The following is a 17,745-nucleotide window of genomic DNA, read 5'->3' as shown; positions in this document are numbered from 1 at the left end:
CCATCCAAAACAAATGAAAGTCTGAGTCCACATTGAAAATCTGGGATTCAAAATCTAATTTAAACCTAGAAATATGCAGAACTTTTTTAGGATTTAAAAATAAAAAACTGTAACTGAGAAGCCTTGAAGTAAAATTGATGAGAAATATGTACACTTGCACTATTTCTAGACCACCAATAAAATGTAAGGAAATGAATGACAGTAACCATGTTCACTCCAATGTAATAAGGAAATCGTTTATTGACATAAAGTACACAAGTACTGTACTTCTCAAATCAGGCTGGGATAACATGGATCATCAAGTTTGGCACAAGTGCATGCTGTCATTGAAGCAAAAGGGGGACTCACTTAAGAAATATTTCAATTCATATGAATTATTTCAACTTTTTACACACATTGTAATTTGTCAAATTTATTACATTAGAAAAATGCTAAATAGATGCATTTTCACCCGAGGTACTGTATTCAAAATAAAAACACTCCAAATCATACTGTATATATGTCAATGCATTATACTCTTCCTTAATTATCTCATGGTTGAGCTGAGGCCTGTAGCATTCAAATCACATTGTCTGTGAAAATGATCTTTTATGCCCATTCTAGTAGGTTCCACCAGACATATATTGTGGAGTCTGAGATTTGAACCTAAGTCACATTCGACAGTGTTCCTCCATGCGACAGTTTCTTATTTTATAGTAGTTCAGAGAGAAAAGATATTAACCATTTTCAGTGATCCGAATAATACTATTGTTAATATAATGTATCTAAAGCATATTTTCACAATGGAAATATGTTTCCTCAAATGCAGATTACTTGAGCAGGTTAAATATTGCTTATTCATCTCCATTTACTCTCTCTTTCTCTCACTCTCTCTTTATCTGTCTCTTCCACTCCAACGCCCTTGCAGACCACGGGGACATGATGGAGATGCAGGGCTTTGGCGGTAGCCCGTTGTCATGGCAGCAGGGTGAATGCACCAGTCATATGTCATTATGTCTCTCATGCTCCACTGGGGGCAGCAATGTATCTGTCGAGCTTCCAGTGAGCTGTACCTGTGTGCATGACCGGTGAGAGAAGTGCATGAATATGCCATAAATGAGTGCTTATTATACAGATCAAATAAATCAGCTGATCAGCATTCCTGCATTGAAAGCAGACCTGGGTAATATAAAAATAAATATAAAAAAATATAAAAAATCATATGTGTGTCATTTCAAAAATGAATTATTAATATCATCTAATGCTTCTTGAAATACCCCATATGTTGTGTGTATTATAAAACCTTTATTGTTTATGGGCGATATACACTCACTGAGCACTTTATTAGGAACAGTGTTGGGAGTAATCCAGTTACAAAGTAAATAGTTACTGTAATATAATTACTTTTAAAGTTAAAAAAGTATTGTAAAGCATTACATTTTAAATTCAGATAAAGTTACTGACATTAATTTAATTACTTTTAAGTACATTATAGGGTTATGCTTATTTCAATATATGATTTATGTAGAATACATGAATTATGGCGCCGTATCGAGTCATTTTGAAGAAAAATGTGAGTGTATGACTTGTGTGAAATAATGGAAGAAACATAAACATTTATTTTTTTTGCAGAAAACTGTTTTAGAATTTTACTTAATTAGTAATAGGATTACTTTTTCAATTAATTAGTAAAGTAATCTGATTACCATTTTAGAGAAATAATTAGTTTGTAGTGTATTTCTATTTAAGTATCTATACACCTACTTATTCATGTGATTATCTAATCAGCCAATCGTGTGGCAGCAGTGCAATGCATAAAATCATGCAGATACGGGTCGGGAGCTTCAGATAATGTTCACATCAACCACAGAATGAGGAAAAAATTTGATCTCAGTGATTTCGACCGTGACATGATTGTTGGTGCCAGACGGGTTGGTTTGAGTATTTCTGTAACTGCTGATCTCCTTGGATTTTTAAGCACAACAGTCTCTAGAGTTTACTCAGAATGGTTCCAAAAACATTTAGGGAGCGGTAGTTCTGTGGATGGAAACACCTTGTTGATGTGAGAGGTTAATGGAGAATGACTGGTTCAAGCTGACAGAAAGTCTACGGTCACTCAGATTACCACTCTGTACAATTGTAGTGTAGTGAAACATTGAGGCAGATGGGCTACAACAGTAGAAGACCATGTCAGGCATTTTATTAGGATAAACCATAGTGTTCCTTATAAAGTACTCAGAGAGTGTATACTGAAAACTGAAATGTTCTATTAAAAACTACACTTACAGCCATTATATGAATTTCTTTACATTTTAATTCCATTTCCTTAAATTCAATTTTGAAAATGTTTGCTGCTTTAATTCAAATTCAGGAATTGGTTTGGAATTAAAAAGACATGCTTAGTTCAGTTTTAAATAGCACACATCCGTATTGAAAGATGTAACCTATGGTTCCCTTCTGTTCCCAGTATTCCTCTAAAGATGCTGTGCCAAAATATGAAGAGACAGATTGTCTCTCGGGCATTTTATGGCTGTAAGTCAAAAAACGCTGTTTGTTGGTTAATTCAGTAATATGAATGAGTAATTACAATATGCAAAATTAACCCTTAGCTGTGCATATTGTATCTAAGTGCTCTTTTGCAATTTTTCAATCAGGGCTGGCCTATTGTCGCCATCTGTCCACTGTGAGGACTCATCTTTCAGCGCTGGTCAATCATAACATTGTCCCTCCAGACAAACCTTGTGAAGCCTCTGGGGGACTCACCAAAGATGTATGGAGTAAATATCAGAAAGACTGTAAGGTTAGTCTAGCATGTTTTAACTTTGGTAACTAGAAGTTACTAGAGGTCAGTAAAAAGTACAATATGATGCTACTTTCTTATACTCTCCACCTGTCTTTTTCAAGAATTATAAGGAGCTGGAGCTGCTGAGATTGGTTTACTATGGAGGGGTGGAGCATGAGATCAGAAAGGAGGTGTGGCCGTTTTTGCTTGGTCACTACAAGTTCGGAATGGACAAGAAAGACATGGCTCAGGTAAACAGGAAACTTTAAAAAGGACTGATATGTTTAATTTCAATGTTTATTTCAGTTGACTTCAGTTTTCTTTGGCCACGTAAAAAAAACACACTCCAGCTAAATTCGGTTGTCACTTCTCTTCTGAGTGATTAATCCTGTCCTGTACACACAGATTTCAGCGATATTAGAAGAGTGAAACCTGATAATGTTTACATGCAAAGTAAAACTGGGGGAAAATTACGTGTGCCGATCAGTTTTTGCTCAAACCGCTAAATAATATTGTATTATGTACATATAACATAAAGCCAGAGGTCAGGTTCCTCTCAAGGTCTCAAAGACTTTAAAGCATGATTTTCTACAAAGTTGCTTTGAAACGATATGCATTGTGAAAAGTGTTATTCAAATTAAAATGACTTGAATGTAGACAAACTAATTATTCTCAAGAAAATATGAAAATTGTTTTTCTCATAGCAATCTGCTGATAAATGCGATGCTGTTGTTTAAGTTCCTTTATAATGGAGTTCTGCTTTATGTTGCCAATGTCAGACACTGATGTGTCACTTAAGATTTAAAATACATTCATGTCGAATCCTTCAAGTTTAAGCAAAAACATTTTGTGGGCTTCTCATTCTTTCGGTTTAAGCAGCATAATAAAATATGAGGTATATGTGTAAACTCTTAAGTTGTGATTGGAAGTAGAGTTAACTAGTACATAATTCGACTCTTGAGCATTTTTCCACATTATTCATGAGAAGGAACGCTTCCATCCAATCACTGCGCTGCCTCATCCATGAGCTCACATTACAGTGGCGAATTCAAAATCACACGCGGACTTGACAGCAGTTCCTAGCCCAAATATGAGAGCGGAATTTTAAACGGAACACTGTGGTGAGATCGGAATCACTCGTCAGAATGGACCACAGTCGATAAACGGATCGGAGCGAGCACATTTGTTGGCCGAAGTTCTGCTACTCGCGGTCCAAACATGTGCTTAGAGACGCACTTATGCCATCTCGTTTTCTCTCACATTTTGAAGTTCAGCCATCTCTATATCATGAATGAGCGAATTATTGTGCTTGATCCCCTCAAGTCTTCACCTCCATACCACCAACTATCCACCCACCTTTTCACATATTTTCACACCCCTTTCATGACCCTTTTTTTTTTATCTGAGTTGTGAATGACTGGTGCTGAACTAGGGGATTTCTTGACATTTAAATAACATAAACAAAACACAGCTCTTCTGTCGATGATGGTGCTCTGTTGCTGCAAATGTTAGTTTGGTCAAAAATAGGAGTTAAACTGTTGCCGTCTACGTTTCTTGTTTACAGACCAAACCGTTGCTATGCAAACCGTTGCTCATCACTAGTTGACCTATTGCTGGTTCAGGGTAGTGGAAGTAACTAGTGTATTCCGTCTACATATGGAACGATCATTCAGGAGACTCGCTTCCAAAAATAAATCCTGTTGTAATAGATTTTTCCTAGTATGAGTAATCGCTTTACTGTCTGTTATGCAAGAACAGATTTTGGCCCTTAAAGGTCCCCCGCAAATCTTTTTAGAAGCCCCCGCTTGTCCTAAATTTTAAATGTAATGTCCAAATAATGAGAAATTAAATGGCAAATATGAAAAGTTAAGTTTCAATTGAAAGATATGAAGCTAAATTGGCCCCACTGGTCCAGGCCATAATCCATCCTTGCTGATTTACTGTACATTTGCTGATTACTGTACATTTTGTAGATTGATGAGAAGATCACAGAGAGATATCAGCAGGTGATGCGAGAGTGGAAGGCATGTGAGATCATTGTGAAGCAGCGGGAGAAAGAGATGCAGTCGGCCATCTTTGCCAAGCTGTCGTCAGGGAGCAGTATAGACAGCCACATCCTCAGACTCATCCACAGAGACTCCACTATCAGCAATGAGGTTTGTTTAGTGTTTAGTGCTTAGTGTGTAGTGTGTAGTGTGTGTGTGTGTGTGTGTGTGTGTGCGTGTGTGTGTGTGTTTGTGTTTTGTTATTGTATTGTTTTTAGTTTTGTTTTTGTTTTGTCATTTCTTTCGATAGCATTTTTTAATCAATGAATTACATGATGTGCCGATTAATTCATGGAATTAATCACAATTAATCGCATATCAATATTTACTGAGAATGGCCTCCAAATAAAGATAATTGAGTTTAATTCATATACATATACTGTGGCAACAGACATGCATTTAGACAATACAAAGAGTGTCTTTAAAAGTAAAATATTATTAGTTTTATTTCCATGTCATCGAACATTATCCCATTATTGGCCTGCTTCCCTCTGCACTATTTTTATTTATTGGTCATATATATACTTGTGCATCTGATGGACACTTTTAAAGCGCTTCACTTTGGTTGCGTCTTGTCTTACTAGATTTCAGCATCTGTAGTCATAACAGCTGTGTTTTTAGGTGGCTTCAAATGTGGATTATAAACTGGGTCAATAAGGCAAGTGTCCCGAGACCTCAGGCCAAGAGGCCCACGGTAGTATGACACTCAGAAACAAGGCACCTCGATTGCAAAATTGATATAGAAAGATAAACAGTGCTTGAACGTGTGCCAGCCATGTTACCTCCTCAGCTTCTCAGGCCTACGCCATGCTCCAAAAGCCTGCAAACCATAATCAGAGGCCCTGATTATGTGTTTTGGTCATGTATGATGACCAAGCATTGTAATTTTATGACTATTTAAAAAAAAAAAAAAAAAAGTCCCCTAAAAAGCCCCCCGTAAGTATTCTGCATGAAAAATAAAGAGTAGCGGTAGTTACGTTTGAGTGCCATTTGTTAGTTATCAGCTATCCCTTTAAGAGAGTAAAGTATATAGTACATTTAGTAAATGCATCACAAACACTGGAGTAGTGATACAGCAAAAAGGAAAGCACAGAGTCGAAAGGGAGACTTTTTGACAAACTTTAAGGCTTTTAACATTGTGAAAATATTGCACAGGGGTAGAATGGCAATAATAATTAGAGCAGTGGTTCCCAACCCTGTTCTTGGAGGCCCCCAACACTGTACATTTTGGATATCTCCCTAAACACCTGATTCAACTAATTAGCTCATTAGATCAGACTCTACAACCTGAATTGGGTGCGTCAGATAAGGGAGATATACAAAATATGCAGTGTTGGGGGCCTCCAGTAACACAGTTGGGAACCAGATACCTTAAATGTGTTTCTCTTTTTGGTCAACTTTAGTCTAGGTCAGCTTTACATTTACACTATTGTTTTTGGAACCCAACCAACCTGAGTATTATATTATGCAATAGTAATATCTTTTTGTCCTAAATCTTCATTTTCTCCCATTTATTTTAAGACTGTTCGATTAAACCACCAGCCCTTATTTCGCATGAAGGAAGATCTTTGAGATTCTGTTTCTTCGTTCTATCATCTGCACATATATAAAGTAAGCAGGCGTCTTCTTCTCTGTGTCACTGTGTTCCATTAATACTGCGTATATGAACCCATAATGACCAAGAAAATTTGCCATTACGCAAATATTTAAGGAGCACTTTGCGTTCACTTTATTATTTTGCGGGAGTTACGGCGAACCTCCACAGACAGCGCGTGCATCACAGCACTTCAGAAGTGGTCAATCTTCACATGCACTTCAGGTGCTGCTCTGAGTGCAGTGTGTGGTGCGGCTCAGTGTGTCCATTTGGAGTGCTCACATAATGCAACAGCGGAAAATGAGACTCAAAAATACGATGTTAATGTCATTTCTAGATTCGCTTAATATTCCTTCCCATTCATGGTGCATATGTTGAGGCAGAGGAGGGGGGTGGGCTTGAGGTAGGGGCCTCCAGGAGCCTGATGCCTAAGGGCCTCGCAGGACCATGATCGGTCACTGTGTCACTGTGTCAAGTTAAACATAGTTTGGAATCTTAATGAAAAGTATCATGAATTTTTCCTGAAATTCTCACATTGCCTATATAAATTAATACCCGTAAAACACTCCTAAAATAGTTTGTTATTTTGGGACATTTGATTGTTCACACCTTTGCTTGGAAGTACATTTGGAGACTTCAAGTCAACTTCAAGTGAATATCGCTCATTTAGAGGTATATCTGATATCATGTAGCTTCATCATACCCTTCAACCCATCTTCTATCTCCTTAGGTATTCATGTCAGTGGATGAGCCTGATGCAGGGGGTCACGACACCTCGTGTGAGGGAAGCACACCCACCTTAACCACTCTGGTCACCCCAGCTGTTTTAGCTCCAGATGAGAGGCCTCTGGTTGAGTTTGACTCTCCAGACTCAGGCCTGCCCTCCTCCAGAAACTACTCCGTGGCGTCTGGCCATTCCCAAATCATGTCTAGCATCGATGATGGGCAGAGCATGGAAGAGGACACTACACCCACTGGGGGACTAGAGGAGCAGTGTGGACGGGACTCTTTGAGTGAGGACAAACTCTGCAGTCAGTTGGACAAACTTGTAACCACCAACGAGGGAGCAACACCATCCTTATCTTCTTATACGGTACATTGGCACACTGTTGAGTTGGGGCGTAGCTTACTACAAACGACAATCCTACTAACCTAACTACATTGTCCAGTTCCATGACAGTTGCAAATAATGTACAGTAGCTTTTCTATAACAAACTTTTTTTTCAAGAAGTTGCTTTTGTAATGAAAGTTTTTTGTAATGAAATATTCCATTTAAATACTTCTTATTATTAATACAATGTCTTCTATTATTACTGTATATAAACTGTATCATAGTTATAGTATGTATTTAATAGAAAATACTACTAATATAGCATATGCTACTATTTAAATAGCTTGTAGTGTAGCTAACATTTGTATAAAAAGTATGGCTTGCTTGTAGCATCTACCTGGCAAGCCACAAATTTAAAGTAGCTTCCCCAATATGAAGGGAATAATCTTTGTGTAATTGTTTTGTCTAAAGGCTAGTATCTCCATATTGTTGTTTTCTGACACCAAATGCTCTGACTGTGCGCAGATCGAGCTGTTGGATAAGGTGGCGCTGAACTTGCACAGAATAGATAAAGATGTCCAGCGCTGTGATCGCAACTACTATTACTTCACAACAGCAAACCTGGAGAAACTACGAAACATCATGTGCAGGTGAGAAGAGCTCTGAGTGATGATGCTGATCACGTATGTTCTCACTGCTCAGAATAGCAACTCATTGAATTTCAAATCAGCCAGCCTGTTTCATTAATTGGAACATGAATCACAAACTAATACAATTTTATAAATCAGCTGAACTGAAACAGAGTTTGTCTTTGTGTCTCATGATCTCTCTCCTTTATGAATCAGTTATGTGTGGGAACATCTGGAGATTGGCTATGTGCAGGGCATGTGTGATCTTCTAGCCCCACTAATGGTCATTCTGGATGATGGTGAGTGTGACACTTTAACATGTAACACACTAGAGTTATTTCAGCGCCATCTTTGCTGAAAGGTGCTTTAACTGCTAATTATTCATTAATAAACTAGATAGATGGATGGATGGATGGATGGACGGACTGCAATGCATTCATGTTTATATCTTAGCCTTACTTATCTTTATAAACCTTTTCTCCTTATTTTAACCCCACTCAAAAGAGTGCCTGGCCTACAGCTGTTTCACTCAGCTGATGAAAAGGATGAGTCAGAATTTCCCTACCGGACGAGCGATGGACACTCATTTCGCCAATATGAGGTCACTGATACAGGTAACATGGCACATTACCTTATTTCTCCCCCTTCCTGTCTGAGTCAGTATCCATGATTCGTCCTTCTTCTGAGCGATCTGTGACATCATTAGATCTGAACATTGATGTGTTTTTTTTTTAGATCCTTGACTCAGAGTTGTTTGAGCTCATGCATCAGAATGGAGATTATACTCATTTCTATTTCTGCTACCGCTGGTTCCTTCTTGACTTCAAAAGAGGTAACAACACTTGGATATTGAAATTGTGATACCACATAAATAACCTTCATCACTTAACTCACTGTTTATTTTGTGTGCGTATGTTAGAACTACTCTATGAGGATGTGTTTGCAGTATGGGAGGTTATCTGGGTCGCCCCCCGCATCTCCTCCAGGCACTTTGGCCTCTTCATTGCACTGGCATTGGTGGAGGTGTACAGAGACATCATACTAGACAACAACATGGACTTCACTGACATCATCAAATTCTTTAATGGTGAGTGAACAGAACAGTACACTTTTAAACAGGGAGGGCAGAGCCAGGGCCCAAAATTTACATTGGCCCAGAACCACAAGCAAGTAAACAATGACTTTGGAGAGAATTTTTTTTTTTACTGACTAGTTGGTAACTTTATGAACTGCAACTTTACATGGTTTACAAGTCAAATTGGAAGATCGATAGTCTGATCCTCACCGATGCAAGTCACATGAGTGACTGACCATAAGTTAAAATGTCTTTTAAAAAAACTGTTGCAACTCTTATATCTTCTAACAACTTTGCCTTTTAACAAGAACGAGAAGTTTATATAGATGCTGAAAAACAGGCAAAGTTTATCTTGAATGCTAAAAATCTGCAAAACTTAATGTTGCGAAATAATGCACAGTACAGTTTCTGACTAATAAGAAATAATGTTTATGGCCATTGGTAGAGGTGGCAAAGGGTTGTGCACAACTTCACTGTGTTCCTCAAGAGGAAATGCTGCCTTCATAGCAAGTGACAGTGGGAAAAATCATTAGTGTGTACTTTAACTGTGTGCTTTGTGTTAATCTCTAACAGAGATGGCAGAGCGCCACAACGTGCAGTACATCCTCCGAATAGCACGGGAGCTTGTACACAAGGTGCAGACCCTTATCGAGAACAAGTGAGCATGGACAGAAGGAGGTTGTGGACACCCACAAAGCACTGCCTTGCTGTATCCCTTTCTGTCTTTCCCAGCAGCCCAAGGCTCGAGACTGCCTGGGATCTGCCACTGGCAGCGTGGACCTCAACTTCTTGACTCTTACAATTGTTTTCCTGCCACAGAATGCCATTGTGACAGACCCAGGCATTGTCTGCATGCTCGTGATGTTTGAGCACACTGTGACTACTTTTTGTTTGTTCGTTTCTTGCAGTACACGCCTCCAGCACATGCCACATCTATCAGGTCCTTTAAGATCTGCTTTTATAATAAAATCTAAGCCTCATAGGTTGAGGCAATGGCAATTACCTTTCCCTAATGGCCGCTGTTGTTGTTCACGTGCCTCAGATAGAAAAGGCGCAGAGCAGTTTAACTCAGCACAGAGGCTGCATTAGTTCAGCTCCCTTAAGTAATAACTACGCCACTAAGTCGTTAAAACAGTGTGTGACCAAAAGGACTGTGCCAGTGACCTTGTTATAGTATCTAAATGCCTTGTTTTATTGTTTCTTCTGTACGATTCCCTTGACGTTTTGGTTAACAGTGGAAATTAGTTGACGTTGCCTTTGTAACATGTATCCATTCTTTTGCACTTTGAATCAATGACCCTGTGACACCAGTGATGCTCCTTAGACGGGACAGGAAGGAGTTGCGGTGTTACACAGGGTTCACTCCACTTCCCTTAAGGCTCTCCAGTCTGGAAAAGGGGTCCTTGAGAAGACACAACCAGACTCTTCCATTGCTCAGCAAATTGCTTCCACATTATGAAAATAGTACAATGCGACAAGACTAATTTCTTCTAGTGTGTCCCATCATGGATGCAGGTTTGCTTCTTTATACACTACTTTAGTTTATTTAAAAGAAAACTTCTCCCATAAAATGAAAAGTTTATCATAATTTACTCACCCTCATATTATTCCAAACCTATATATGGCTTTGGAACAACATGAGGGTGAGTAAATAATGATTTTTGGGGGGGGGTAAACTATCACTTTAAACGTTAAAGAGGCTGAGGTTCAGACTTTAGTTCATGATATGCTACTAGTAGAGATATTGCATTATTTTATGCCTGTACATCATCACATCTGTCTCTTTCGCTCTTGTTAAAGACAGATCACATACCATTTGCACTGTTAAAAAAAGACATCCACGCTGTCTTAACAATCCTCCAAATATTTGATACCTAAAGGCTGTGTTCGAAATAGAATACTACTTTTAATACACTGTACTCGTGTGCAATATAAAAAAATTTAATGTGAAACAATGCATAATGCAATGTTTCAAACAGTAGTGTGTGTCATTGTTGTGACATGACCTCATCAAGTTGCATGTTTAATTGAGCGAATGCTCTCCAATTATCATTTTAGAAATGGAAACATTGCATTTTTAATACAAGTTTGTGTAAAAAGGTTGTCATTTTTGGCGTTCCAATCAAATAGAATAATTTTAAAACTATTTTGATATTACTACTGGTTCCTACGCTGGAAATGGAAGGTCAAGTCAAGTGCGCTACAAATGTAGTAGGTCATATGGGTATTCCATGCATGCAGACTGTAAACAGTATACATACTACACACTGCAGAAATAGTAAAAGTTGTATGGTAGTATACTATTCCGATCCTAGCCTAACTGAATCCCCCAAGAAAACAAACAAAATAACCAAAAAAACAACTATACTTTTACATCAGCTGACAGAGATTATGTGAAGTCGTTTTACAAAGTGACTATTTTGCTGCCAATTCCTTTTGTCCTTGGTTCAGTTTGTATGTGTCGAGTGTGAGGGATGTTTTAGCCCTTATGAAAGGTTTACTGCCGATGGGACCTTGTGTACCAAAGCCTCTAAAACGTCATCCTTGTCGTCATACAGATGTGCAATCTTAAACCATAACTCGAAGACTGTTGATTAGGTGTATATTTAAAAGACAAATCGTACCTTTTAATTTCTACTGTGAAACATTTGATTTGTTAACCTCATTTCCAAGTGTACAATTGCACTGTAAATACAAAGAGAAAAAGCCCTGGATTTCTATGAGGACAGTACTGTCAGTTGTATTTTACACTCAATTTTTTACTTAGGTTTTAGAGACCGCTTCTAAGAAACATTTATACCTGGAGAGCTGTACAATTTGAATGTGGGAAACCATTGTTACTTGTTGACTGTTATTTCTCCTAATCAACGTTGTGCACTGGTTTCTATTTGTTAAATATATATATATATATATATATATATATATATATATATATATATATATATATATATATATATATATATATATGTACATTATGTTTGGACGCCAACATCAGAATGAAGTATGTATTGTAACGGATGCATCATTTACCTTGAATGTATATGTATTATGATAAAAAAAAGTTGTTCCTTGATATTAAAACATTTTCATATGCACAAACCATAATGGTCTTTTCCTCTTAAAAATTAAATCAGCTGATGAAAGCTCTTGGGTCTCAATATTCAAGGCAGGATTCCCATGGTTGTAGAAAGCCTGAAAATATCTGGGAATAAAATTGTGATTTTCAGGACTAGAAAAGTCTTGAAACTTTCAAATGAATATACTTTTTCTAGTTTTCCTCTGCCTAAATAATCTCATCAGCTAGATTTTGCTCACACACCATAGTGAGTTCTGATTTGTAAGTATAATTCATTATAGAGTTGATCCGAAACAATATGATTTTTCAAAATACATCCATCAATCCCAAATTAATGGTAAGGTTGTGAAGTTTTATTAGTCAGCAAGGCTGGGAACCATCTGAAAGGAATATTCTGGGTTCAATACAAGTTAAGGGGGCCTGGGTAGCCCCCTCATTTTTTTTATTGTTTTCCTGTAAAAATATCTAAAAATCATTAAAACAAGATCAATTTGATTTATCTTGATTTAGAAACAACACTGCATAAGATATTTTGGTTTTTCCAGAGAATGTAGTTTTAACATGTGTATTTTGTCTTACTGCACTGACAGAGTTTTTATAGTCAAAACATGTGAAAAAATCAACCAGTGCTGAAGAAGTAATCCAAAGTATTTGGAATACATTACTGACCTTGAGTAATCTAACGAAATACATTACAAATGACATTTTACAGCATTTATTCTGTAATCTGTAGAGAAATACATTTCAAAAGTAACCCTCCCAACCCTGGATATAAATATAGTGCACACGTCATATAAACTACTTTTATGGTGCTTTTTTTTACCCTTTTGGGTTACATTATATTATATCATAAAAGTAATCCATATGTAATACATATATATATATATATATATATATATATATATATATATATATATATATATATATATATATATATAATTAAACTCATTTACTCAACCTCATATGAGGTAATTTAATTTTGTTTCTTGTTGAACTATTCAAAAGAATTTGATGTCATACTGGAAAAGAAACTGAGATTCACTGTGTGCAGTGTCTAAAAGTGACCACTGGGTGGCGCCAGAGTTATGCGAATAACGCTACGCACAAGGTCTGGTCAGGAAGAAAGCCTCAGTAGATATGCATGGACAGCAGTGGCGTTGACACTGGTTTGCAAATGCCACCCAAAACTTAAGTTTGAACTCCCAAATAATTTTTGTATTTTTTATTTACATTTAATTATAATATGTTGGGGTGTAAAATGCATCAGTCATCTGCTGAAACTTCGATGCAATGATTAGGGAATTTAGTAATGAATTGTTTGTGACACCGGATTTCTGCCTCATTGCACGTGTCCATTCATTGTTCTTTTCTTCTTCAATCACGATATATTGTGCTTCTTGTGGAGAGTACACTTGAAAATATAGGCTAAACTCTACCAGGCCTTTACTTTAGTCTATATTTGCATATGTACAGCAATTTGTATACACTAGTGTTCTTAAATGTGCTATATAAATAAATTGACCTTGACCTATATGTCCTTAGTTCTGTGACCCTGTTTGGTTTAAAGATCAGACTTATCTGCCTGTGTAGATGACAGATTTTATTTAGATTTTAGTTATTTGTTCAGTAAATGTTCGCAAATCTGTTACACATAGGGATAGTTAACACAAAAATTAAAATTCTCATCATTTACTCACCCCCATGCCATCCCAGATGTGTTTAACTTTCTTCAGTAGAACATAAACGAAGATTTTCAGCTCTGTTGGTCCATACAATGGAAGTGAATGGTGGACAGAACTTTGAAGATCCAAAATGTACATAAAGGCAGCATAAAAGTAATCCATGACTCCAGTCATTTAACCCATCTCTTCAGTAGCGATATGAATGGTATGGGTGAGAAACAAATCAATCTTGAAGTCCTTTTTTTACTATTAATTCTCCTCCCTGCCAATTAGATGGCGATATGCACAAAGAATGCAAATCACCCCAAAAAAATAAAAATAAGAATGTAAAATTGAAGCTTTATAATCAAAAAGGACTGAAATATTGATCTGTTTCACACCCACAACTATCATATCGGTTGTTTGACTTGACGATATGTATTTAATCACTGGAGCATTTGGATTACTTTTGCTACTTTTATATGCTTTTTGGACCTTCAAAGTTTTGGCCACCATTCACTTGCATGATGAGAGAATTTTCATATTTGGGTATATCATCCCTTTAACGTGTGTTTGCATCATGTCAGACATGATATTATCTTTTATTCATATTGGCTCAATAATTCATTAAACAGTAATGTTATTTTTCTGTTTTATTATGAACAAACCTCTCAGTTCCCAAAGAATACAAAGAAAGTTGAGATTTAGAATTTTCTTACAGTTGTGCATTCGTCTGTTCAACACAATGCATTACTTATTTCTTATCCACAGTTATGTTTTTGAACCAATGAATGTATACTAAAACCTAGTGTATTTTTGTCATCGTTTAGACAATTATCTATCATTCCAAAACAATTCATTTGAACTTTGTAACAAATTATTAAGCCTATTATTTTTGATACATTAACAGGCATACCTAATCCATTTATAAAAGTGTCATTAAATTGTTAAGCCATTAAAACGTAACATGTCAATAAATGAATTATAGCTTAAAAAAAAAAAAAAAAGTGGTTAACAGTCACTTAATTGCGCTTTAGTTATTGCACATCCTGTTTTCCTTGGCACACCCAGTCTTGTTTCTTACTAAGCAACTAATGGACAGAGGTTGAAAGGTTTCAAATAAGCTCCAACTAATCTTAACTATGCACCTATTTTGGTCATTTGAAAAGTGGACTTTCTCTTTATGATTTTAATTAAAGCGGAAGTGCCAAACGGAATTGCAAAAATAAACATTCCTCCCCGTCTACCGCTGATCAAACAGGTAGTCCCTCCCCAAATGCACATCATTGATTAATGTTACTGAGGTGGACCATCGGGATACTCAAACAAACAGAACAATATTTTATAGTGCCACAAAGACATTTTGTACAGATTTACACTGACAGGTCATTTATTACAACTCTCAATGTACATAAGGTCACTCCGTTGTGAATGCAGAGAACAAAAATGCAGATCTATCTCTACAAACTCTCAATAGCTCAAGATCTTGTACATCAATCAGTACTCAAGAAATTGCACATTACAAAGGCATTAAAAAACACATTAAAATAGAGATTGCATCTTGTATTCTAAAGCTAACTTTTCTCCATAAATACTTCCTTTTGCTAATCAATTAGTCCACTGTATTTTCTTATAACAGAATCACAGGTTTATGAAGCCAGGAAATCAAAAGAGCAGAGTGGAAAAATAGAAATGAAAAAGACAAAATATTAAGAACAGCAATGACATTCTTAGGCCACAATTGTTACAGTACAACACCAAAGGCCAAACTGTCCTACAGAGAGTGGTCCGGACCCAAAGTCCTGTGTGTGTTTGTAAGTGTTTCCATGCATGGTGGTCCCAGCATAGCATGGGTGATGTACAGTAAGTCCATCATGGTCCCACGGCATCTGCTTCTACTCAACCCTGAAACACAGGAAGAGTGCAGCAGCTGAGTAAGACCCCACCTGTGAGAACAGCAAATCTATAATTAGAGGCCAGGGTTCTACATCAGTGGTTCTCAACCAGAGGGCCGGAACCCACAAAGAGGCCTTAGCACACTTCCAAGGGGGCCTCAAGTTGACTTAAAATGTATTTAAAATAAGAAATATTAAACTGGGGGGCCTGGGTAGCTCAGCGAGTATTGATGCTGACTAACACCCCTAACAATCCAGGGCATGTTGAGTGACTCTAGCCAGGTCTCCTAAGAAACCAAATTGGCCCGGTTGCAAGGGAGGGTAGAGTCACATGGGGTAACGTGATTAGGGGTTCTCGCTCTCAATGGGGCACGTGGTAAGTCATGCACAACAAGCCACATGATAAGATGCGCAAATTGACTCTCAGAAGCGGAGGCAACTGAGACTTGTCCTCCGCCACTCGGATTGAGGTAAGTAACTGCCACCATGAGGACCTAGTAAGAAGTGGGAATTGGGCATGCCAATTTGGGGAGAAAAGGGGATAAAATCAAAAAATTTAACTAATTCAATGTAATTAAAATGCAAAAAAAATATATGAAGACTCTTTCTGAAACTTTTAGAATCAAAAATGATCTATGATTAATTATTTTAATCAGACAAGTCTAGTTTCGGGCGAGGGGGCCTTCAAATATTGTCTTGGACTGTGGGGGGCCTTGGAGTCAAAAAGGATGAGAACCACTGCGCTACGTCACTGTTACAAACTAATGACAAGGGAGAATGTATTCAAATGCCATAGTCTAGATGAGAGTGTAATGCGAAATAACTTTCAAAATAAAGGTTATTTTTGCACCATTCATCACACACTTTAAAGAGTTAAATAAAATCCTATATAAATCTAGCTAAGTTTTGAACTCTGCCTAGATTTAAAGGGGTCATGACATGAGAAACCAAATTTGCCTTGATCTTTTGGTATATAAGAGGTCTTTGTATCATTAAAACGTCCAGCAAGTTTAATATTTTAAGACGTCCTCCCCATTCTAAACGAATCATTTATTTAATCAAGCTCAAAATACAGCTCGTTCTGGATTCATGGTTAGAAGTGACGTGTCGGTTAGAAGTGACGTAACAGCGTTTGCATATGACCGCCTCCAGCACAAGATAACTACGCTTATAAGCGCAAGACTACGCTCATTTCAGTATCGCCGTGCGCCTCACAAGTGTTCAGTCGATGGACAGCGAGCTCTGACAGAGACTACTTGTGCACAGGAAAATTACGATGCCACACAGATGTGCTGTTCCTGGCTGTGGTCAAACAAAACCTCTGAATAAGCTGCCGAAAGATCCAGACGTCAGGGAAAAATGGATGCAGTTTATTTTTTGCGGACTGACCCAGTCACGGCAGTGTTAACTTAAGCGTTTGTTCTGTACATTTTAAGGATGACTGTTTTGAGAACAAATCTCAATATGATGCTGGCTTTGCCAGAAAACTGTTGCTCAAAGATAAGTCCGTGCCGACTATTCTGGGAACAACGACGACGCAAACTGTAAGTAATCTATTTTAAACTTTAAACTACTTTTTAAAGCGCAATTTCATTCATTATGAATAATCACAGTGTTTTTACTTAGTTTACTTGCATATTGTTCTGGCTGGGAGCGTCAATAATTGATACATAGGCACTGACGTTAGCCAATCATAACAGTGGGCGTTAACACTGAAGTCTTAAATGGAAAACGCCCCCAAAACAGACTGTTTGAATCAGAGGATGAGAAACAGGGTGGGAAAAGGTCATAAATCACTAGATTTTAAAAGTTTTTCTTAAAAAAAAATATATTAATACTATAATTGCACCTAAGGGAACATAATAATACAATAAAAAAACCCATGTCATGACCCCTTTAAGCTTTTATTGTAAATAAAATATGCATTCACTGTCTATTTAAATTTACATTATCAGTAT

General features: G+C 37.2%; 2 protein-coding genes across 5 annotated transcripts in view; one reads left to right on the top strand and one right to left on the bottom strand.

The window, feature by feature from the left end:
- Nucleotides 1–11,998, top strand: part of LOC127629680 (small G protein signaling modulator 2-like) — a 77,196-nt gene extending 65,198 nt beyond the window's left edge. For 2 of the 3 annotated variants that reach the window (XM_052106882.1, XM_052106881.1), the window contains 12 exons: nucleotides 908–1,067; nucleotides 2,447–2,511; nucleotides 2,634–2,779; nucleotides 2,884–3,012; nucleotides 4,735–4,917; nucleotides 7,131–7,493; nucleotides 7,977–8,101; nucleotides 8,297–8,379; nucleotides 8,585–8,694; nucleotides 8,816–8,912; nucleotides 9,000–9,167; nucleotides 9,729–11,998. In XM_052106882.1, the coding sequence (XP_051962842.1) occupies nucleotides 908–1,067; nucleotides 2,447–2,511; nucleotides 2,634–2,779; nucleotides 2,884–3,012; nucleotides 4,735–4,917; nucleotides 7,131–7,493; nucleotides 7,977–8,101; nucleotides 8,297–8,379; nucleotides 8,585–8,694; nucleotides 8,816–8,912; nucleotides 9,000–9,167; nucleotides 9,729–9,817 (1,718 nt within the window). In that variant the 3' untranslated portion in view covers nucleotides 9,818–11,998. The remainder of the gene's footprint in view (nucleotides 1–907; nucleotides 1,068–2,446; nucleotides 2,512–2,633; nucleotides 2,780–2,883; nucleotides 3,013–4,734; nucleotides 4,918–7,130; nucleotides 7,494–7,976; nucleotides 8,102–8,296; nucleotides 8,380–8,584; nucleotides 8,695–8,815; nucleotides 8,913–8,999; nucleotides 9,168–9,728) is intronic. The other variant, XM_052106883.1, reaches the window with a different exon arrangement.
- A 2,545-nt stretch (nucleotides 11,999–14,543) lies between these two features.
- The window catches only part of tpst1 (tyrosylprotein sulfotransferase 1), a 59,679-nt gene continuing 56,477 nt past the window's right edge, over nucleotides 14,544–17,745 (bottom strand). Inside the window, exon 5 of one of the 2 annotated variants that reach the window (XM_052106886.1) lies at nucleotides 14,544–15,838. The gene's annotated coding sequence lies outside the window, so the exon portion shown is untranslated. The remainder of the gene's footprint in view (nucleotides 15,839–17,745) is intronic. The other variant, XM_052106885.1, reaches the window with a different exon arrangement.

The sequence above is a fragment of the Xyrauchen texanus genome, chromosome 36 (assembly GCF_025860055.1).
Source record: "Xyrauchen texanus isolate HMW12.3.18 chromosome 36, RBS_HiC_50CHRs, whole genome shotgun sequence".
Lineage (NCBI taxonomy): Eukaryota > Metazoa > Chordata > Actinopteri > Cypriniformes > Catostomidae > Xyrauchen > Xyrauchen texanus.
Note: the sequence above shows the minus strand (reverse complement) of the source record. Positions and strands in the feature narration are given on the sequence as shown.